At 42.1% G+C, this 23596-nt stretch overlaps 1 protein-coding gene across 1 annotated transcript in view; it reads left to right on the top strand.

Annotated features, from left to right (window-relative positions):
- Positions 1-429: 429 nt before the first annotated feature.
- LOC104272904 (sorbin and SH3 domain-containing protein 1-like) overlaps positions 430-23596 on the top strand; it is a 66682-nt gene continuing 43515 nt past the window's right edge. Inside the window, 7 exon segments of the mRNA XM_009868019.1 lie at positions 430-460; positions 1710-1775; positions 6875-6994; positions 8721-8836; positions 12566-12937; positions 15864-16011; positions 21078-21107. Of these exon segments, the coding sequence (XP_009866321.1) occupies positions 451-460; positions 1710-1775; positions 6875-6994; positions 8721-8836; positions 12566-12937; positions 15864-16011; positions 21078-21107 (862 nt within the window). The 5' untranslated portion in view covers positions 430-450.

Here is a 23596-nt window from a genome sequence, read left to right on the forward strand (position 1 = left end):
GTTGAGGATTTTAGCTTAAAGCTTTTAGTATCACTGAGATTTTTTTAATTTATTTTTTTTCTTAAAGGTGCTGCACATTTTTTGTATTAGAAGGTAGTCAGGTTTGCACATTGCCATGTAGACTCTTAGGCTTTAATCAGTATCTTGTGATTTAATATTGAGGATTAATCTTAAAGTCTGAAAGGAGTACCTATGTTGGGTGAAAATACTCTTTTAATTTTTGATCATTGTTATCAGCAAAAAAATGTAGCTGGTGGTTGACATAAATCCATTTGGGTTTCAAAACTAAATTATTTAAAGAAACTGTGACTATTACCATGACTTTTGTGATGGATGTTCAACATCGTGACCAGTGCTGAGCAGACACGGAACATAACATAACCATTCTGCTTTTCGTTTTACAGGCGGAAACAAAATCCAGAAGTGAAAAAAGCAAGTCCTTCCACCACAATGAGCTCTGGTAAGTCTGTGTTGTTTTCCACTTTCCCTCTTTGGCATTCCTTTTTAATACTAGAAATATTTCTGTTTCTGATGCAATTACTCTGTTTTTTTATTTTTTTTTTTTAAACTTGTCTTCTGCCTCCCATGAAAAGAGTCAAAGCCCTTGAAAGCTCAGGGAATCTGACTATTAAGGCAACAGCAAAATGGCTTTGTAGTAAAACGTGTCTTGGCTTCATTTTTTTGTTTGTTTGTTTCAATTTGGCCCATAATGCTCAAAAAATGACTAGAAACATCTTGAGCTGGAGTAGGTCACTTTAGCTTCTTTCACTTTGGAATACAAAAATTCAAAATCACTAATTATCTGAAAGAAATGGATATGTTTTAGTATGGGTGAATGTAAAGTTTGACATCTGGATAGGAAAAATCAGCTGCTCAAAGAAAAATGAGGGACCAGGAAATGGGGACTGGCTAGGAAAAAGAAAACTTCCAGACTTGTCTGGGTAACAGGCTAAATCAAAGTGAAAAACAAAGCAGACACCATAAGTGCCATATATAGGTTCTGTGGAATAACATTCCCACTTGATTTTGACACCTTATCAAGTCTCAGCTGGAGTATCGTCTTCAGTTTTTAGCACCACATTTTGAGAAAAATGTGAATCATTTGGAGAGAGTCCAGAGGAGAGCTGGGAGACTAATCAGGGTCTGAAAAACATGACCTGGGAATTTGGCTTAAGCATCAATAAGCTTCCAGGTTGTGAAGCACTGGAGCAGGTTGCTTTAGAGTGATGCTGGAAGTTTGTAAGAACTTGTTAGACAACCGTTTGTCAGCAGTGACAGAAAGTATATTATCTTCTGCTGTGGGTCAGGAGTATGGCTTTAGATTGACCCTTGGAGGTCCTTTTTAGCACTGTCTTCTGTATTTCTCTGAATTCACAAGAGCCAGTTTTACTCATGTCAGCTGAGGACATTGCAGACTTGAAAAAATTTCTATTGAAAATCTCACCACTGAGCTGGATGCCATATACACATTCAGAGACAGTCCCTGTTTAAAAGAGGCTGTGATCTGGTTAGGCAAAGGGAAAAGAGAAACAGCAGTGTCCTCTGAGGGAGATTTGTGTCTCCAAGCAACATCTCCTGAGGTAGCAGGAATACTTCCTAGTTCATGAATCAAGTAGTGCTGGCCCATGGCATCCCCCTATAGTCAGAGGTTACATTCAGTTGCAGAGGTTTTAACCCAGAAATAATTTGCTTCTTCCTTTGTCTTATAGAACACGAAGAAGTTGATGTTGCAAAAACTGTTGTCAATGGGCTGAGCAGCAATGGACAAGAAAAAGGTGGGTTAAGTGCTCCAGAGACATCTCTGCAGCTCCCCCTGCATGTCAGCTGCCTGATGTGTTTGATTTCCCCGGACGTGCACTGCAGCAGGGGTTTCCAAATTTAGTTTGCTTGGCGACTAAAACAAGAAAAGCCTTGTGCTGCACCGTGCCAGCACCAGTAGCATTTCTTAGCTCAACAAGTGTTCTTTGTCTGTGAAAGGCAGCAGACTGGATTTGCTTCTGTGTATCGTTTTAGTGCTGCTTTGAGGAAAGGTGCGCACTACTTGGGGTACTTGCGAGCACCTGTGAATCAGTATCTTGGTATGTTTAGACAGGATGGGTTTGTGGGTGCCAGTGTATGAATCCTGATAAATTTCAGTGGAAGATGGAGGCTTGTGACCAGGATTTAAGGGCAGGAACTAGCTATTTAAGTAATTAAAAAAATTTTTGTTAGCAACAACGATTTTAAACCCGAACTTACCTAAATGAACCAGTTTTCATGTTAACATCAGCATTCAATTTTATATAGTGATGGTGTGTGTTTCGGCAGGGTGAAAGTATGTGGTTGTATGGGTTGGTTTTCTGCTGGTTTCATTTCCTTTCTTTTCCTTTGATGATTTTTTGTAGTGGTTAGTATTTTGACTGCATTGTGGATGAATGAATTCAGTCAGTTACAGAGCAGAACAGAATTAGGGTTGTTTCCTAAACCACAGGCTGTTTGCATTTGGGATCTGTTATATTTACAGGGTTTCTGGTGCTCAGGAAGAAACATGGAGAACAGAGTTTGATTTGCCTTCCTCTTCCATTTTTTTTTTTTTTAAAAAAAAGAGTTTTAAACAATCCCATCAAATTAAAAACTAATAATTTTATGATGTTTTAAAAAAATTCTATCAAGCTCTTTTCCCGTCCTTTTGCTTGAGAGGCCTTTTCCCAGGTTGGTGAAGTCTGTGGACTTTCCAGTTTTGCCAAAGATCAGAAAGTTCTGCCACAAGAGGGGGTGTACCCATCACCCTGATGTGAGCGCCTCCCTCAAGCTGGCCCATCGCTCCCTATCGGTGTGTAAAGTATCAGAAATGTGGTTCCTCTTATTCTTAATTTTGCAGGCCTGAGAGAGCTGGCACGGAATGTGAGGAAGCATCTAACATTTCCCAGTTAATATGTGCAAAAAGCTAAAATGTTTTAGAGGAGAAAATCCAGGCTCTGCAGAAATCAAGAGCATTATTCGTTATTCTGATGGAGCCATGATTTACAAGATATTCATCTTTGCAGATCCTGTTGAACTTCACCTCTAGTAGTTCTGAGTAGTTCTGGCTTTGCCTTTTTTTACCACCACTACTCCCACAGCCTCTTATTTTTATTTTTTTTTAAAGAGAGTTCCTCATTAGCTGCAATACAGAGTCAGAGGGAGGAAGTCCCAGCTGATTTGGACGTTTTTTTAACAATTGCTACAATTTTGCACAGTGCTATGTATGATTTTCCCCGGTGTTACCACATCTAGTATGTTCAGTTTGCTAGCTGATGGAGTCCAGTAGAAACCTCTTCAATTTACTGTTTACATTCCCTTTGGCATGGTGGCATGGGACTATTTTCATGATTTTTTCATGTTTCACTTCCTTCTGTTGCTGAACTTGTAAAATATGTGCCATAAAATCCAGAATTTGTGTAATGTGGCTGGTTTAATGTTCCTCCCTCCACCTTTCAATCCTTGTTTTTCCCCTTCATTTTGCTTTAACTGAGCCATATTAATTTTAACTTTTTAATTTTTGCTTGTGGTGTATCTCAGCTAAATGATTGCACTAAAATTTTTTGGTGGCTTCTAAAAACTAATACTTCCAGATTCTTTTCACCTGCAGCATAGTGGCAGTTAGCAGTTAGGCAATTCATTAAGCAGTTCTGTATGCTGCATGGAACAGACACATCCTGAATTAGGGTGAACGAAGGGATATTTTTAACGTTGCATCACTGTTCTCTGGACTGCTTTTGTATTTGAAATTTCCTGCTATTGTGTCTCCAAGTACATTAGAAAATTTTGTGGCATGCTTCCCAAACTCTATTCTTCCCTTTTTGGATGTGCCATTTACACTTTTGTGTTTGCAGCTGTTGACGTCCCTTTATGTACACGCTCTATTTCTGCCGTTAAAATAATCCCTGTGAAGAAAGTGAAAAGTTCTCCTCACCTAGTGCTGCCTACAGGTATCTTCTTCCTTCTTCCCCCTGCCATGCATTAGTTGGCTATCATTTGCTCTTTTCTGTCTCGCTCCCCGCTCCCCCCACCGCCTTCTCTCTGCTTCACCCATGCACTTTGGCTAGTTTTTGGCTTCATCCTCTTCCCACTGTTTCCAGAGCTGTAGATTTCATCAGTAGGTAATAAAGTTAGCTCTTGGTGGCACAATACACTCTTCTCAATTATGCTGCTCCTCTGGCAGCATAATTGGGTCTACTTGAATCTGGGATCATTTTAAGCTCTTCTACTAATGTTTGATTATGAGTAATGTTGTTATAACAGCCTCATTTTGAACCAAAATCATGATGAACTAAAGAACGTTTCCTCTGTATCTGTAGTCCTTACAAAAGTAAATAGATGTTGAAGATGGTATTTTACAGGTTCAAGCATAGTTCAACATTGGTGTGATGGTTTTGGTTTTCTGTACATACACTGACTTCACAAAATCTTTATATAGATAAATAAGGATGTTCATCTGTCTGTCACACCCTCCCTGAGCACATGTTTCTCAATAGAAGTACAAGATTATTTCTGTACTTTGCTGGATTTGGACAGTCAGTCTAGTCTAGCTGATACTACTTGTCTCTCCTAATCTGCCACACATGTGCTCTGTTGGGTGAGTACAGTGCTAATGTCATGTTTATTACTATCTGCTGGAGGTGGAGTAATTCTATGTCTTCCTCTCCCAAAGTGAAGGAGTTTGAAAATACTTTGTTTTCACGCCTTTTCAAAACATTTTTTTTCACTCTTTTGATTCAGTATACATGTTTAATATGTTGTATGAAGATTAAGTGCTTTGATTCCCAAATTTGATTCTCCTCCAGTATGACGGAGACATTTATGGGATGTTGAACTCTGTTTCCCTTTCTCTCCAGTATCTGTGAATGAATCTAGGCGTAGGAGTGTAGAACGGCTAAGCTGCGCTCTTTGTGGATGTCTAAATCAGGTCTGGTGACTCCCAACAGCATGGCCATGCCTCAGAGTTACAGCAGTCTCAAAACCAGAGTTCCAAAGCTTAAACCTTTGTCCTCTGGTTTGAAAGTAGGTCTGCAAGGCCTGGGACTCCGTGTCTGTGTGGGCTGCAGAAAGCGGACTGCATGTTGTGCTCTGTAGATGGGAACATTAGGCAGTACTGTACTCCTGGGCAAAAGGAATCCTGACCCTATCTGGATCAAGTGATGAAAATCAGTCAGGGAAGTCAACTTCTATTTCACCAGGTGTGTGGGCGACCTTAGGCATGATCAGTTGTGTGATGTGAGTGCAAATGTGGTATATTTAAGGCAGCATTTGATATGTCTGTGTGGATAATCTTTCCCCTCACAGAGGCTGCCTCAGTGCTGCCTAAATTAGCTAAGGCTGAACTGTCGAAAAGTATCCTCCTGTTCCTTACATATTCCATCCTTCCTCCAGTCCTAAGTGTGGATCTGAAGTTATGCTCTTTGTGAAATCCCTGAAGATTGAAGTGTGGTGATTCCAACATAGAGGGCTTTCGATGTGAGCCAGGTGTTGGACATTTGCTGAGTCTTTCCCCTTACTGCTGTTGTCCATCTGGCACTATTGATGTTTCCCTGTATTGTGGTCACCTTGGCTGTGGTCTGGTGTTTTGCAGCCTCAGCCAAGGCATTGTCATGGTCTGTAGGCACTGTACTGGTGTGATTAATGGGACATTATCTTACTGAAATCACCCAGGGAATATTGATCTGCACAAATGTGGGTTGTTGTCTGGGCAATAAGCAGCAGCCTTCACCCCTGCTGTTCAGTCTGAAGGCACAACTTTCATTATAATAGCAGTTCTTAGTGAGGAGCTGCATCCCTCCCTATGCAGAGATAGCATGGTCCTCACTCCATGCAAATAAAATTTGTTGTGTTGTCATTCATGAAATCCAGCACATGCTCAGTACCTCTTCAGGCTTCCTGTACGGTGTCATGGTAGGACTAAAACCTCTGTTTATGTAGGTCAAAGTAAAGTCTGATGGCAGCTGCAGGGTCAGTAAATAGTGCACGAGAAAGGCCGGTGATGTGTGTTCCTGTGGAAGTAGCTCAGATGACTGAGAGTCTTTAGGCTTATTGTTTCCATAGGTATCTTAGAGCAAACAACTCTCCGGAAGGATTTTAAGTAAGGGGAGGAAGATTGCCTTGAAGTAGTGGTTTGTTATTACTTCATAGGATGACAGGAGGGAAAAAGAAAAAATCATGGACTGAAATGCACAAAGGTAAGCCTGCACAGAAGCTGTGCTGAATTGAGCCTCAGCAAGGACACTTGCATAATCTGCTATCTGGCACACAGGGTGATCTGGACATGTATATGTTAAACCTTCTAGTTTTTGGAATTTGGGTTCTGTATCAGAAGATGAAACACTGCCATGAAACAGGAGGAGATGGCAGGTAGGTGGCTTGCAGTGCCCTGCCTTTAGGTCATTTTCAGTGTAGTTACAGGACTTTATCTTCCAGTGGTCATGAGACTTTTTTTTTTTTCTCTTTCAGTCCTGCACAAAGACATTTTTAAGGCTTCAGCACACAGATGATATGGCTTTATGCCACAGGTGTAATGGCAGAATGTCCTTGCCAGTACAATATCTCCACGCAAAGCAGACCAAATAAAGCAAATGGACTTGTGAAATTTGGTTCAGACATTCATCCTTTTTCCTTCTTCCTTAGTTCTGTTACACTGATTCAGAACTTACTTCTATATTCTTCAGTTACATGAATATGAAACTGCTTTGATTTCTCAATGCTTTAAATCCAGAGCTAATCTTCATCTGCATAAACATTACTAGATTGATTCACCCAGAGGCAACCATGCTAAAATTACTCCGTAGAGCTCTGATGGCTCCTAATAGCTTTGTATCATCTGTTTCAATGTTTCTTCTCTGTGCATGTGCATTTCCTGTAGAAAAAGATCCCACTAAAGTCTGCAGTGGAAAAGGAGCTGTGACCCTCCGGGCATCTCCAGCCTATGAAGAGAATCAGACTACCGCTTCGCCATGTCCTCAGGATGTTGAGCGACCTGAAAGTAAGTGGGTGGAAGGTTAACTGCAGTATGTTACAATAACCTCGGAAAGGTCAGTCTGGGATCTTGGGGTGACTTTTTTTAGCTTTGATTTAAAGCTCCAAACCCTGTAGCATAGTTGGAAACCTTTCGCAAAAACCAGATTGGTGAAGGGAGACTGCCTCCTGTTCTCTCCTAGTGCGGGTTTTGTGACCGCTCATTGGCTTAAGTTTATTTACATCTCTTTTGCTGTCAGGAGCACCATAACCTCTCAAATTTTTATTTTTAATTTTTTTTTCCTGGCAAGCCCAAGTCATCTCCTTTGTATCCCAGGCGTGAGGTGAAGCAGAAAGAGGCTGAGTGGTGCTACTGCCACGGTATCATTCACTTGGGTTGTCAAGGGAGTGGGGATAGTGTCCCAGACAGACAGCGTTGCCACAGAGCTCTGCCATCTTTCAGTAGCAGACGTGTAATTACTTAATTGTGGGAGACAGGCAAAGCATAACAAACCTGGCCAGAGTCGTGGGTCTGGAAGAGAGGGTGAACTCCCAAAGGCAGGGGGAGGGGAGTGGGGGTCATACTTGCTCTTGAAAGCAAAATGTACATGGTTTCTCGCTGTATTGTTGGAGAAAGGGCAATTCCATTAATTCCAGCCTAAATGTGCTGCTTTCTGCTCTGTCTTCTCCTCCCATTCTGCTTCACCCGTGACCTACGCTCTTTTCATGCTTGCCATTCTCTGTTTCTTCACTCCTACCCCCTACCATTGCTTCTCTCCTTTCTGTTGATGGCTTCATAAATTTCCAGCAACTTGAATGGCAATGATCCCATTACTATGGAAATCAGCTCATTAATACTTCCTTTGCTTACTCTCTCAATCTCTTTATGAAATGTACTTAGGAGCTGGAAGCGCTTTTTGCATAGAACTTAAACAGCAAAACGAGTAGAGGGTTGGGGAGGAGCCTAGTGGGAGGTGGGTAAATATACGATGAGACTAGTGCTTCTAGCTGCAGGGACTGGGTTGTAAAGTGACATGTTTTATAACTCTCTCATGCACATGCATTTAGTCTGCAAAACCTGATCTATTTGTTGGCAGTCCTTTATCTCAGTTAATCATATATAGTGATATTGATAAGGATAAATGTCTTCATAGCCCGTATCATGGCTGAATGCAGGGTCCCTGCATTTCCAGTAATTTGTCGTGTCTGAATGTGGAGATGCAGCTTTAGAAAGTAGCTAGCTGGGCTGCCTTTTTGCCTCTGAAATGAGAATGTCAATGAACAATTGTTTCTTCATTGCTCTGAATGAATTGCCTTGTGTTTACAAAGGTCAGAAACAAGGAGGGCATCATGTTTAGGGCTGGTCTCTATGGTAATTAGGCAGCCCTATCAGAAAGCATTTTATGTGTGAAATGAAGTAGCTTGACTCTTAACTTCAGTTGGTGCATGTTTTCTGTAAATGTAATGGTTTATTTTTTTCCCCTTTCTTTTCCTTTATGTCTATCCTCTACCCTCATCTCTTACATCCCTCTTTTCTGTGAAACGCTTAGGTCTGGAGCTGGAAAACCCAGAAACAGGTACAGACATTGACTGCTTATGTTGTTGCTTCTGTTGCTTTCTTGGAAGTATATCTTGTTGCCTGGGGAAAAAAAAAAAAGGGGGGGAAAAAAAAGGGAAGAAGAGAATCCTCTCCTTTTGCTCGTCCTGTAGCTGGAGGGAATCCTCTGTGATCTGAGTTTCCCTTCCACTCGTAGACGATTGGAAGTCATCGTCTAACACTGATGCCAATGGGGATGCCCAACCATCTTCTCTGGTTGCCAAGGGTTATAGGAGTGTGCGTCTGAACCTTTCCTCAGACAGCAAGCCACAGGTAAGCCTTTCTTCTGTGACCCTGAGGGTGATCATCTGGGTTCAAGCACTGGATTCGTGGTCAGGAGTCTTGAGTTGAACTCCAAACTTTGCTGCAGACTTGGGTAAGTTGCTGTGCCTCAGCTTTTAACTACTTTTAAAATGGGGGCAACACTGATGTCAGCAGGGTGCTATGGAGCTTATGTGTTCAGGCACGCCTTGGTGAATGAAATAGCAGCACAACAATATTTATTTGCAGGAATAAAGGTCATCTTTTGCTATTTTGTCTTTCATGTTGGTCTATTTCGTAGGGGTTGCTGCAGGCTGAAAGCAGTTAGACCCTAAGTTAAAAACAAGATACTGAGGAAATGCCTTTCAGTTTTAACACTGTAACTGATATAAGCCAACAAAGGAAAAATTGTTTGTACATGAAGATAAATTGTTGAGGTCAATCTGCTAAGAGAAGTATAACTTCATCCTTTTTATTTTGGGTGATTTATCTACACAGAAGCAGTCTGAAAGCTGGTAAGGAAACCTTTCTCTAGAAACCACTTTATGTGAAACAGAGTTCTTTTAAAGCCTTGTCCCCTATCAGAGTCACTGTTCCCATCATCAGGGACCTATAGCAGTGCCACAGAAGAGACACCATTCCTGAAATTTTAAGTGAAAGTGGAAGAAGGCACGACTCAGATGATGCATGGGAAGATGTGACACCCTAAGGAAGATATTACCCAATACTTACAGCTGTCCTGTGGTCCCATATTGATTGTGTTGATGAACAGAAAGAGCACTGATGCACATAGTACTTCTTAGAGAAGTCTCAAGCCATCCAAACTAGGCTGAAATGGAAGAAAATGGAAAACAGCAGTTGCAGGTGGTCAATTAGTATTTGCTGATAGTACTATGTAGTGGGAAAGCGAGGCTTTGCCTAACCTAGGGAAATACTGTTACACTCTGAAGTCTCTGTACTGAAACTACTCTTCTTAAGGAATCAAAAGTGAGCCTCTTCCAGAAGCAGAAACCCTTTAGAAGTAGCTAGAAGTAGCACTTATCAAGCCACTTCTCCACTCCCTTACACATTAGGAAAGGGGAGGAAAAGATGAGCAGCATGAGGATGGTAGAATTTGGGACAGCAGCTGTAATTTTGTGAAACTATTCGAGGTCTATATCCATGTAATGAAAGTAGGCCCTGTCATATGTGGCTGTGTGTTAAAAGAGGTGGGTTTTTTTGAGAATTGAATGTTGAAAGCTGTTAAGATATTTTAATTCTCTGGGTTTGGCCATTTTAGCAGTGGCTTACCCAGCTTTTTCCCATAAAGATATGACAACATGTGTGTGTAAAACCTACTTTCATAGTCTCCAGAGGGTTAATTTACAAGAACGCAGGGAGTCTACTGTTCAGTAGGTGGGTGTTTTAATTCTCTTCCTTTCAGTAGTTTAGAGTTTTCAGCTGCTGACAGCAAAGCTATAAATAAAATGAAACTTCTCTATTGCTAAGTTATTTTACTTCAAAACAGTTTGTCTTTCAGAAAAAAATTCTCTGTGATTGGAGCTGGAGTCTCAGTCAGAAAGCAATTGTGGACTTAGCAACCTACGTATTGCAAAGTACCAAAAGAGTAAAGCTTTGGGGTTTTATTATTTACTAGAAGCCAGATTTATATGTTGATGTTTGGAGGCAAATTCTTATGAACTCAGTTTCTCAAGAAACTGTAATTGTTCTAGTCTTCCTGAAGTGTTTTGACAACTGAAAAATCCTGAAGAGAATTCAAGAGCTATCTTTTAGAAGGAAGAAATGCTGGCTTCTTTCTCAGCCAGCTGTGAGAGTCTATAGTATTCACATGATGTCTGCTTTCATTAGCAGCGGTGAGACTTCGCAATGTTCATTTTTTGGCAGTGCACTTAACATGCAGAGATAGCCTAGAGCTCTGAATTTGACTTTGCAATTCAATTGTCCCCAGTACTGGGAAGTATTTAGTTGCACAGGCATGAGCCTGGGTTTAGTTAGCCAGGATGTTAAATCTTGACCCAGGCCTTCCCAGGGGCATGGTGGGTGTTGCTGTGCAGGCCTCTTGAAACAGTGCGGCACTGAGGTTTACTTTGCCCGGAGAGAGAAATATGTAGGCAGGGACTTGAGAGCTAGGTAGGGTCTGTGTGCTGCAGTGATAAAGAGAGAGAACGTGTGAGATGTATGCAAGTTCTGCACTGGCCTTCCAGATACTGTGTTTTCTTTTTGTTCTTGCTGTGTTAAAACCTGCTTAACCCAAGTCTAATGACTGAATTCATTCTTCAAATTTATTTTTTTCCTTCCTTTTCCCCTTCATTTGGTGCTGCTTCCTTTCTCCCTCTCTTCTTGACTCCACCTGGGCAGGCCCTTGCTCCTCCCCGTCCTCCCCTTCCCAAAGAGGAAAGCTTTGCATGGCGTCCTCGCACTGACACTAAAGTGACCAACCTGTTGCCAGTGCCCATCATGGACTGTGTGTACCTGAATGCACCCAAGCCTTATACACAGCGTGCATCACCAAATGCCAGTGCACGGTGTTATTTCTCATCACCTACCCCCTATGGGGCTGTTCCCAGTGGGAAGCAAGGCTTGCCAACAGGGTATCCTCCCTCTTCAGGTGCCAAAGACGAGGTGCATGCTGGGCAGCCACTCCTGGAAAGTTGCTCTTTGTCAGATGCATCATCCATCCAACGCAACCCTGACGGGGCAGATCCCAGTAGTAAGGCTGGAATGAATTCCAGTCATGAGACGAAGGCGGATAAAAAGGTCACCAAACTATATGTAGCTTGTTTATCTAACAGCACTTGCTCAGCCGCATCTGAAAATTCCACTGGCACCACACATGACCCAGCAGCCAGCACCAGTTTGGGCGCTGAGCTCACTCAGGCACCAGCCACCAACATTGTTTCCTCTGTAACAGATACTGGACAGTCTCTTCCTGCTCCTCCTCCTCCTCCTATTCCTCCCAGGCCGTACTTTTACATTGTCCTCAGTAAAGACGCAGTTAGTTATGATGCGGGCCAGCCCTCCTGGACTCAGTCATCACCTCCGCAAGCTGTGAGGGACAAAGTGCTAGAGCCCCAGAGCACAGCTGCCACAGAGGACAGGATGAGAAAAGAGCCTTACCTTACTCAGCAGCGACAGCCACCATACAAGGCAATGGGACGCAGCATGGTACATGTTTTCTCCATAACCTTGTTTTCTTTCAGCTGTGTGAACGGTTCTTTAATTCATTATGAAGTTCCCTTAATGCTTTATTCCCCTCCTGCCTAATGTCTGAGCACTCATTGTGCCACCTGATTCTTGTGGTCTTCTACTTGATAATACTTAACACCCCAACATTGATCTCTGTGTGTGTGTGTTTGTGTGTGTGTTGATGTTTGTAGGGGGCTGGACTGGGATGACAAGGATCTTTCTATTTTAGGGAAGCAAACTAATGTGATGGCTAGTGCTTCTTGAGTGATGGTGAATGCAGAGCTGTTCTGTGGTTTGATTTAGCCTTGCAGCACAGAACTGGAGAAGAGGGGTGGTGAGGGGAAGGAAGATTGTTGTGAAAAACCGTGCGTGATCATAGAGGCTAGGGCTGCAGGACCGAAGAAGCATGTCTCCCTAAAGAAGGAAAATCTGTTGGGGCCTCATACAACTTTGGGTGCATCTTTGCAGTACGCTATATGGCTGCATTAAACTAAAGTACTAAATTAGACTAAAGACAATCTCCCCTGTTGCATAACAACACCTTGTTTCCTACAGGATGCCACTGCCACCACCACAGCTCAGCCTGGGGTTATAGTAGTCCCCCTCCTCCAGGTTAATCCAGACAGACAGCACGAAGGCAGCTCCAGCACTCCACCACCGCCTCTGGTTCCTTTCGGGCAAGGCTCCGTATTCCCTGAGACTGTTTCTCCTGGCTCACCCTTGACTTTTCCGACTCTAGATGATTTCATTCCCCCACATCTCCAGAGGGGTTCCCACCATAATCAAGCACCCTCTGCATCTGGCACATTACCCTCTGTTTACCCGAAACTGCCATTCTTCTCATCACCACCTTCACTTGTCCCTCCAGTCACAGGGGCTTTGCACAGGGGCTTGAAGCCTGAGATCACTGGAGTCATCTCACATACAGTAAGCTTGCCAAGTACCCTCCTCGCCCTTTTCCTAAATTTGTATTCCCAGATTAAAATTACTTTCTCCTTGCAATACTAAACTTGAGAGAGCAGTGATGACTCACTCCCTGCCAGCAGCATGACAGCTGAAACCTTGTTTACGTCCTGTGGTAGTGCATGCCTGTTGCCTGCCTTGTACAGCTTTGAACTTTCTATTGACTTCTCGCAATAATATTTGACTCTCTTCCTTTGTGCCCATCCTGCTAGGTGATGCACACGTTAAGAGCCTTCATGGGATTTGCTCAGAATAATGAGTGCTGTATGGACAGAATAGCTGCAACTATCTCATCTCTTTGGGCTCTTTTAATAGCATCCTTAATTGTGTTTGAGTAATACTTAAAGCAGCAACAGCAGAGGAGTTAAAGGTTAGGGCTGACTTTCTGTTCCACGTGGAGGCACAAGAGTATAAGGTCTCTACCCAAATCCCTGTTGATAGCAGTGTGAGATTGCTGCCAGTATCCAATGACCTACAAGCAGAAATATCAGTTACTGAGCTAAGAGTCTTCTGGACATGTAGGTGCTTTGGGATAGATTAAGGGGAGTGCCTTTTCAGTGTGGAATTGCTTGTCTTTGAGAATGTTGAAGAATTTAATTGCCAACAGTTTTAACTTGGAATTTACTGTGTACTTCTTGGATTAGGTTCATCACCTGTTTTAGAAAGTCCTCAGGAACAAGAAGGAAAAGTAGCTCTCGATTAATGTTGCAGAGGAGGCAAAAAGTACCTGACCCTCCTTGTACTGGAAGGCTTACAAATAAAATTTATTTATTTTTATATGGTTGCTTGTAAGGACAAGTAACAAATTCAACAGAAACCTCTCCTCTCATGATGATGCTTTCTCTACATTCTGACTCTATAGGGATCCAGCAAACAGGCATATGGAGGGGAAAAAAAAGAAAAAAGTGACCAAAGATGATATTTTCAAAAGTTCTCAGCATTGGTCTTTCTGCTTCTGTTGAAATCAGTGTGGATTTTGGGTTTTTTTCACTGCAGAGAGAGGGGTTGTGGTTTTTTTAGAATGGAGCCTGTCTGCAGGGTCCAGAAAAATTCATCAAGCACCTAAACCCTAGATGAGTTGTGGAAATTATGTTGTACCTGATTTTCCTCCTTTTTTTTTTTTTTTTGAAACAGTTTTGGGCATGCTCACTTCAGGCATGTAATCACAGTTGTTTTCCACAATGATTTAAATTGTCTTTGTTCACCCACTTTGGTAACTTAGCTGGGGCTGCTGAGCCTATCCTGATCTGACATCCCTCTTTGAGGCATTCTTTATATCTTAGTTATCAAAGTGAAGCTCAAACCCAACTCTCATACTTCTCCCTGACTCCTACTTCTTTTCCCAAATTGCATTTTTTGAAATATTATCACAGCAAGCAAAATGGGACCGGGTCTTTCTCTTAAGGACATCTATTTCTGAAGACCATTGATTTTTTTTTTCTGTCCTCATGGACTGATCAGGTGCTGCTCGGAGCAAGATCACCTCCCTCCACCAGAACAGGAGTCTTCTTCCCTATTTCCCATCTGGGCTGGAGAGGCTGTAGGTGCTTGTTCTGGTACAACCAATTTCACTTTTATTTGTCCTGACTGGATGCATTCCTGTGTGGGCTTCCCTAGGTGATTCTGCCTTGCAGGGAGGTTGGACTAGATGATCTCTGGAGGCCTCTGCCAGCCCTGAACATTCTATGATTCTGTGATTCTGTCACTGAGCTCTGGTGCCAGGATTTGCTGATGCCTGCTCAGCCCCCTGCCTGATACCTGAAGCTGATGTATATGAGGGCTGCTGAGTTGCACTTGGCCGGAAAAGACAGAAGTAAATGTTCTTCTGGAGCAATATTCTATACGTATTCAGGTGGGGTTTTGATAGCGATGAAAATCCCCTGAATGCTCAGCTCCATTTTACAAAACAGTGATCTGCAGCCTTTCAGTCTGATAACGGAATAGCAGGAGAACAGAAATATGGCACCCTGTTAGGTGCTCTCTTTGTTTGGATGCTTATTCCCCATAAACAGTAATTGTGTGTCCAAATTCCTTAAGAAGCTTTGAAAAATCTCAGCCCAGTCTTGGTCATCGTCCCTTCTTAACCTTTTCCCTTTACTATGAAGAAAAGCCTGGCTTCCCTGCAATGAGATTTTTCCGTGTCTCCCTGCTGACATAGCCTGTTTTTCTACAAAACTACCAGAGCTGTGGTGATACCAGAGGTGGGTTTGAAATAAGCAAATAATGGAGCTGGATGCTTCAGGAGAACAAGAGCGGCTTGCTACCTATTCTCCAGTCGCATGGCCATGTTGAGTATCTTCCTTGCTAAAGTCCTACTTTTTACTTTTTGTCAGTTTGGGTTTTTTTTATACTTCATTATTTTAACCAGGTAGGTGTCACACTATCTCCTGAGTGATGGTGCTAACCTTATTCCTCAGACCTTCCTTTCCAAACCAGCTGCAGTAATAATCTTTCACTCCAGAATTGCATGTGTTTTGCACGTCTGACTTCTTGCTATGAAAGAAATACTTGCAAAACAAATGTTTCTGTGTGTATGTATCAGGGGAAATATGTCTGTATCTTTCCCTGCAACCAGGTTTGCTCATTTCTGGCACTCTGTTTGCAGAGAGTCTGCCAGATTAATTTAGTGCCTCCTTTTGGAGTTGGAGTTGTGAAACCCAACACCAAATAATTATAGTACTGCCTTAGTAAACTAATTGCATTAACAACGAGCAGAATATGTACAAAGAGCAGGGTAATACTCATGCTTATGCCTTTTTTACTAAAATTTGTCATGATTATGCTTCTCATTCAGCTTAAAATTGTGATTTTTTAAAATTTTTTTTTTCCAGATTTTCCTGGTGTAGCAGCCTTCTGCACGCTGCTAACTATGTGTTGCTCTCCTTTTCAGGACCCAGGTCCTGTGCTCAATGAAGTGCCCCAGCCTGGTGCTGGCAGTGACTATCCAACCTCCTTCACTTCAATCAGCAAGTCTTCCTCTGCCTATCCCTCTACCACAATCGTCAATCCCACTATTGTCCTCTTGCAGCACAATCGAGGTAAGGAGACTTGTGTCTAGATATTTGTGGCTCAGACTGAGCAACCTGTTATGCTACAAAGAACTGGAGAATGTGTGTGCCACAGACAATTAAGTCCAGACTGCTCAGAGCTAAAAGAGCTGCCTCCAGAAAGCCGTAGCATCTGGAGCATACAGCAGGCAAGTAAGAGTTTAGAGACATGGGACAGTGCCTACTTTCTCTAATTAAAAGCTATGGAATCAGAAGCCACTGTGAGATTGGAGGAGAAGCTTATAACTGGGCTACGGACATATGAGTGAGTTATTGCAGGGTAACAGCTTATCCCCTATCAGGTGTCCTGTCATGGTGGAAAGGGGTGTGTGCTTGCATCTGTCTGTCAGCAGAAGCAAGGTAGCTTGAGGTAGGTTCTCCCTTACTGGAACAGGGGTTATGTTACATCTCAGCTACTGCAGTGTGAAAGCTGCCATATTTCCAGTTTTTGTGGGAGAGATTTGACTTCTGAATTCTCAGCATAGTTTACCCAAAAGCAAATAATCCGTTTGCCCGTAAGTTTGAACTTGGCAGTTTTTTCCTCTCTCCATAATTGGTTCAACTCAGACTCATGCTGCAGTAGTCCTTGAGCTCTGGTATGGCATACAAACAAAGCAACCTTGTTTGAGCACTCCCGTGATGGCTAATCTAAGCCTTTCTCTGCCTCACAGCAAGCTCCCTCTGACTGGATAGTTACATCTCTATATCTGGCATTGGAAGGAAACTTTGCTTCTCTTTAGTTCTCCTGATGGCTGACGTTACCTCAGCCTCCTGGTGCATCACTAAAGACTGTCACTTACAAAGCGCTAGATGCAGTCCAATTTGCCTTGATTTCCAGAGGACTTGGGAAACTCCAGGGCAGGCAGATTCCAGTCTACAATGCTATGATTTACGTTTTGTAAAGAAAAAAAAAATCAAAAAATAGAGTAAAGGCTTGTACTCTTCATATTGTAGTCATTGTAATTAAAGGTGTGCATTGATGTGCTCCTTTGCATCCCCTTATGTAGTTTTTTTCAGTGATTTTTTTAAAAACAGACTTCAGTCTTTGACCCTGAAGATAGTATCCTCACTGTAGCCCAGCTGATTATAGGGGTAATGAGTGTGTTTCCTTCTCGCCAATATCTGAAGCAATGTTGCTTCTGTGCTTCTGAATGAAGGTGTCTGCATTCCTCAACTGCTTCAAGAGGAGAAAATATTATTTTAGGCAAACTTTTTTTATCTCAAAGCCTTTTGTTTCTTTTCTTGAGGTGGGATGCTCCTTTGGTTGGTTTTCACATTAAATCTGGAGCATTTCGATGTGTACCACACAAGGATATTTTCTCTCTGTAGGTTTGAAGAGCATGATACAAATTATAGACACACACTGACTCTGAGACAACTGGTGTCAAATTGTTCTGTTTGCTAGTTACCTTCACAGTTTACAGTTTGTTCTGTCTGAATATGTCTTTCATCTGACCATTACCATTCACGCTACTGTATCCTAGTCGGTAAAGAGCCTTCTCTCATCACATTTTTATTGCCTGTGATGTAGATCATGGCCTGATAAGCCACTTGATTGAGCCTTTGAAGTATCTCATTCTAATGCATGTTTTTCAGTCTTTATTAGTCAAACTTGTAGTTTTCAAGAATCTTATTGAACTGGTTTGACAAGGCACCTCAGTCATAAGCCTGCTATCGACAGGCATTGCACGTGTCGTACTATGTATTTGTTAGGAAAACTCCATATAAGTCATTACAATATTTTTTCCTGGCATTATTGTCAACTTGACAGACAGATGTCCCAGCCGTCACACTACTGCTTTTCTAAGGTTGCCACAACATTTACCTTCTTCCTTGTCCCGTAGAGTTTTCTTTGTATTCCAAGACATACTGAGGATGAATGTTAATGGCCCAATGAGCTGCTCTCTCCATAACTGCTCTCTTTAGAGCAGAAAGCTGCTCTAAAACTCTTCAGTACGATTTATATGAACATGCTAATTTTCAAGCATCTGATCTCGATTGTTGTCAGTCAGGAGTCCTTGGTTACTGTTGAACTGGAAAGTATTTCCTCATCAGGCAGTAGGATGTCAGACTTTTTTTTTTTTTTTCAAATGCAGAATGGAAATAGTAATTGGATGTGTCATCTTTTCTACCCTCTTATTAACAATTCTGCTATGCCAGTTTGTAACAGAACAAGATCATTGCTAGGTTCTTTTTGTTCTTCATGTACTCACAACCTGTTTTTGAGTCTCTTGAGACATTCTGTTAATTCTTTTATTTCCGTTGTCATTTTCTTTCACTTCCCAGAGTATATTACCTACTCATAGGTATACTTTTTCTTTGTCTTCCAACTTTTTATGTGTTGAGGGTTTCTTACAGTTCCTTATGCTTCCATTCCTATCTGGATTTTGTCGCAGCACAGCATAGCATTTCTTTTTGCTAATTTAGGTTTTTTAATGGTTCTCAGATCTTAGTTATCTGTTACACTTCTATCCTGGCTGACATGATTTGTACTTGGTTTCATCTTTAAGGACCTTATCTACGGAAAACTGGTTTGATCTCCTAGCATATAACAAATCATTAGTAGGTTATGACCCACCTGAATCTCCTGGATGGTTAATTATGTTTTGTGCTGAAATCAATTGCTGAATGTCAAGATGAGGTTTATATAGTTTCCTCTTGGGTGCTTTGACATACCATCTGAATGAGAAATTTCAAGGTCATTTTAATGCTGACAATCTGACATCTCCAGTATTTTAGTTAGCCTTCCAGATGGATAACGTAGCTTTCTTTCTCCTCAGTGGATCATTGATTGCTTTTTAAGGAGCTGGTTATCTTATTCTTTGGAGTGACTGTTATACCAGACATCGCCTACTGTCCTATTTTGTGCTTTATCCGCTAGTTCATTATTCTGTAAGCTTGTGAGACCCTTTGATTTGGAGCTATCAGAGACTTAGAAACAGGTCATGGCATTTGAAGCACAGAAACTCTTACTTACTGAGTTGTGATGAGAGATCTAATTTCTTTTTCTACTGGCTTTCAGTAATGCCAAATGAACAAGATTTATGCTCATAAACAAGTCATTTCAGATCCTCTTGTTCCTTCCTAGCACCAAGGTAAGAATTTCTTACCATCGTATCTGTTGGTACCTGAATAATTTTCTTCTTGACATCTTTATTTTGCACTAAATATGTACTCAAATACTTGTTTCCTCTTCTCTTTTCCTTACTGCCTTCAAGTCTTAGTGTCCTCCAGCACCCTCTCCTCTGGGAACTCTGAAGGCATCTATAATCATTTCTTCACTGTTGACAGCAGATATATTCCTCTGAGTGACCCTTTCTCTGAGAAGTGTAAAAGTTTTTGGCCTTTGCTTACAGTCCCAGAATATAAGTTCAAATGTGAAAGCCTCAGTTAGTTGGTGGGTGCTTGGGGGCTGCAAGCTGGCTCTGGTCAGGCAGGAGAGAGAAATTGCAGATACCTCTTGCTCCTTCCACTTGTCTATGTCAGCAACTCTCTTTCCTGCTCAGTGACATAAGTGAAAATGAAATCTCATCTTCAGGTAAAAAGTACTTCTTTTTTTTTCATGAAAAGTGTTTTCATCCATGATATTCTGTCCCTTGTGGAAGAAGATAGGAAAGAGCTCTCAAGCATCAGCTCTTTAAACTGCCTGTTTTTGTCAGGAGACCTTAGAGATTGAACAGAGTTCTCCTCAGTGAAGGCAATGGCTGAAGCTGAGACCATCCTCACTCACATTTTTATTCGTTTCTTGTAGTACAGTAACCTACTCTTGATGATCTGCTTAGAGTCAGTCCTGCAGCAAGTTATGCCCATATACTTTTTAAATTCCAGTTGCTACCTCTTCTTTTCCCGTTGCAAGTGGGGGTTTGTTTCATACATTGGCAGCTACCGTGTGAGCATAATGCACACGAGCAGCTTGCTGTTAGTGGTGAGCAGAGCGGGAGTGCTGGGGTTAAAGAACAAAGTTCATAGGTATTGGTGAGGGAGCTGCACTTCGTGAGGAGAAATATTAGTATCCCTTGCTGAGATGATCCACTTGGTACAAATATCTAGTGAAGGTGGGTTTTGCTAGCAAGCTGTGTACGCCTGGAGGATTGATACCTACTGCAGGTTTCCTTGGTAAGTGTCCCACGCCACCCCAAAGCACAGTTGTTTCCTGGGCAGGCATAGCATGGCATGGTTTGCTGTTAATATATAACAGATGTGATTAATATATTCAATTTTTGAAATTTTTGCATTAACAATATGAGCTTTGAAGAGTGTTTGTGTTTTGGATGCCAGTAAAATAGTTTATTCTTTTTAAATGGCTTTCATGCTTTAAATGAAAGGATTAGTTGCTAGGAAGTAGAAAGAGTAGAGAAGAGAGAGCTAAGAATTCTTGGTTTTTTCCCAGCTGTGACTTGGGCAAGTCATTTGGACATCCCTTTAGAAAGCAACTGTAAACATCAATTTTAGGGTGGTCAAACACTCTGGAAGATACCACAGATGTCCCAGTCTAGGAACTCAGTAATGAAAGGCCCTAAACCAAGGAGACTGTTCTGAGAATCAAAGCCTTAGCCAAGCTGTGTCTGTGTGCACATCGGTGAATCTGTGTCTCAGTAGCGTGTGATGAGACTCAGCAAGCACCAAAGATAACTTGATCCTTTCCTATATCTCTCAGAAATCCCACAGCATTATTGTTTCAAAGTGTACTTCAGGCTAATGACGAGTTATTTGTGAAGCTGACTAAGTCTTCACTGTTTTTCAAATTGTGTTCTGTCCAACTTTTTTCATTATTTGACATTAAGAAAAAATTAAAAATTATTTTTTAAAAAATGCTCTTTGCAAATATATTGGTCACTGCATCATGAGATTTGTGTTATTCCATGAGACTGCTGTGTGGAGAAGGGACTGTGGGCTGTCACTTTTGTAGGGTGTTTGAAAACATATTCTCTCCAGCAGCAACTGATGTTCTGTCTACAGCGTTTTTCTTGCCTGTCAGAAATGCAGCACCAGAGCACTTGCTGTTTATGTCTCACCCATTTGTTCTGTATTTCTTTTTGTTTCTTCCTTCACCACAGAACAGCAAAAAAGGCTTAGTAGCCTGGCAGGTATGATGTGAAAGGTCTGCTACTACCCAACTTCTGCCTCTGCTGGAGCAAAGCTGCTGCTTTGTTAGCTTGTGGAGTACCTTTAGCAAACACACTTCCCAGGAACTGCAAAGGAATTAGTATAAATACGAGTCCCGGATTAGTTGAGGCCATTGAATGCTTGTTTTCAGTCTTTTCTCCAAATGCTACCTGTGTGACCACGTGTTAATAGACCAAAACCTTAAATTACTTGTCTCTTCCTCCCAGGTCAGGAAATTTGCTCACAGTTTGATTGTTTGCGTTGACTTTTGCTGCTGCCTGTTGAGCCTTTTGGTTTATTCCCTCGAAGCATATTCTCAAGTCTCTCTACACAGACATTGGAGTTATTCTTGCTTATGAAGAGGAAGAGAAATAGAAATAAGTATTTACATTACTCCAAGAGCAAAAGTATTTGTGCCAGATGTCAAGAAATAGATGACAAAATGTAGTGTGCAAGTATGCCCATGTGCTTGCCAGCCTTCTCTCCTGGGCAGCTCTCTGCTTTTGCAGTGGGTATGAGAATCTGTACTTGAAAGAAAAGCAAGTTGTTTTCCTGGTGGTCTTTCTCTCCTCACGCCCCAAAGAGAAGTAGCTCAGTCTGCAGTGGGTGTTATAGGAACAGTGCATTGTGCACCACTTACCCATGTTATTATTCTTTGGTTATGGCCATGGCAGGGTTAATGGAAATGCAGGAGAGAAAAGAGTTGCAGAGAATGCCTAAGTACTGTAAATATCACAAAGAGAAACACAGGAAACCCAGTACTGCCTGGGCCCAAGACCATGTCCCATGAGGGATAGCATCTGCCCATGAGGCAGCTGCTGACCTGGTCCCACTTCATCCACCAGGTTCCTTTGACTGCGACACCAGCCTGTCCCTCCTCTCTGCCATTGCCCTGCTGAGGTGACAGGCTGCATAACAGCTTACACCGGTTTCTTTCAACTCCTTCCCATAGGGTAGGTGGCATCTCATTGGACACCTCTCAGCTGCAAGTGTAAGGATTGCCTGCCAACCTTAGTACCTCTTAATACCTCAAAGCCTGATATATACTTCTGAAAACTCTTTTGAAATCATTGGAGCTGCATAAGTCAGCATGAAGTTTAGCCGTTGTTGTCCAGGTTGTAGGGTATTGTAGGAAACCTGTGGTGAAAGATGTCTGCTTTAGTTCCTTCCCCCTGCAAAGCCACCCATGCAGCAGGTGATCACCCATGAGCTTCTGGTCTAGAAACATCAGCACTGGTAGTTATAAGTAATGGAGGAGAGCCGTCACCTTTTCTACACTTTGCATCCTCTCCATATCCTCAGCCACGTCTGCAAACCAGCTTCTCTTTATCTTTAAGGTTATGGAATAATGGTCTAGTCACAGTTGCTCCTTCCATGCCCTGGGGCATGCCTTAGAGGCATAGTAAAGAGTTTAGTAATGGAAATGGACCAAAAACTTCCTGCAAAATGGAAAGACCTTTACACTAGAGACACAAAAGCACCAAAAGACAGTGCACGCACATTCACAGCGAGGGGAAAGGATCCTACACAAGGATTAATAAATTCTTTGCCCCATTTTGAGGAAGACTTAAAGTTTGATGGTAATTTCAGACTAACCACTCAAATACAAATCCATCATGTACTAATTTTCGCAGGGCATAATTGTGTTTGCTCAAGGTACCAACAGACCAATGCTTTGTTATGCACGAGCCTTTCCTCTGCTAACTGCCCCTTTCAGATTTCTGCACATTTAATGGCTTTGGGCAGTACGGTGATGTGCATGTGAACACACATATTTCTCTATCTCTCTCTTCAGTGCATGCGGTGATGTACAAAGGATAGGCCTTGGCAAAGTCTTGATGAGGCAGACTGTAAAATCACAGATGTTTCCTCTGCAGAAACTCCCACATAGAAAAAGTCCTTGTCAGAGCCTAAGGGTTGCTGTGCTATAGCTCTCCAAAGCGTAGTGGAGCTTCAGAGCAACCTGCACTCCCTTGGTTCCTTGACTGGTGGTGCCTGCTGCTACATTTGGGTGTCAGTCAGATAAGGTCAAGGAATTCCAGGTGGAAGCAAGGTGATCTGGAGCAATTAGTTGTTTCCTCCCCATCTTTATGCAGACATGTGTGCAAGAGTAGTCATATGCTTGCTTAAACAACGGTGAGATTTTTTTTGTTTACAAACTTTAGTTAGGGCACAGAGATGATCTTGAAGCATCGTGTGCTGAATCTAATGAATGGGATTGTCAGGCAGGTGAGCGCAAGCAGTTAAAAATTTAGTGCCCACTATCATATAGGATGCTCCATTAGTTGAAATCACCAGCAGAAAAAGATGTCTGGGAGATTGTATCACTGATGCTTTTTGATGAAGAATGAGATTGCAGAAACTCAGCCCCCAAACAATCCTCGACACCAAAATTTTCCATTGTCTTGTGAGACAGCTGAGACTGTCATGAGATGCGCAAAGGCTGCTACCTGAGAGATACTAGCCTGCT

Source organism: Apaloderma vittatum, unplaced genomic scaffold (genome assembly GCF_000703405.1).
Source record: "Apaloderma vittatum isolate BGI_N311 unplaced genomic scaffold, ASM70340v1 scaffold25674, whole genome shotgun sequence".
NCBI classification, from domain to species: domain Eukaryota; kingdom Metazoa; phylum Chordata; class Aves; order Trogoniformes; family Trogonidae; genus Apaloderma; species Apaloderma vittatum.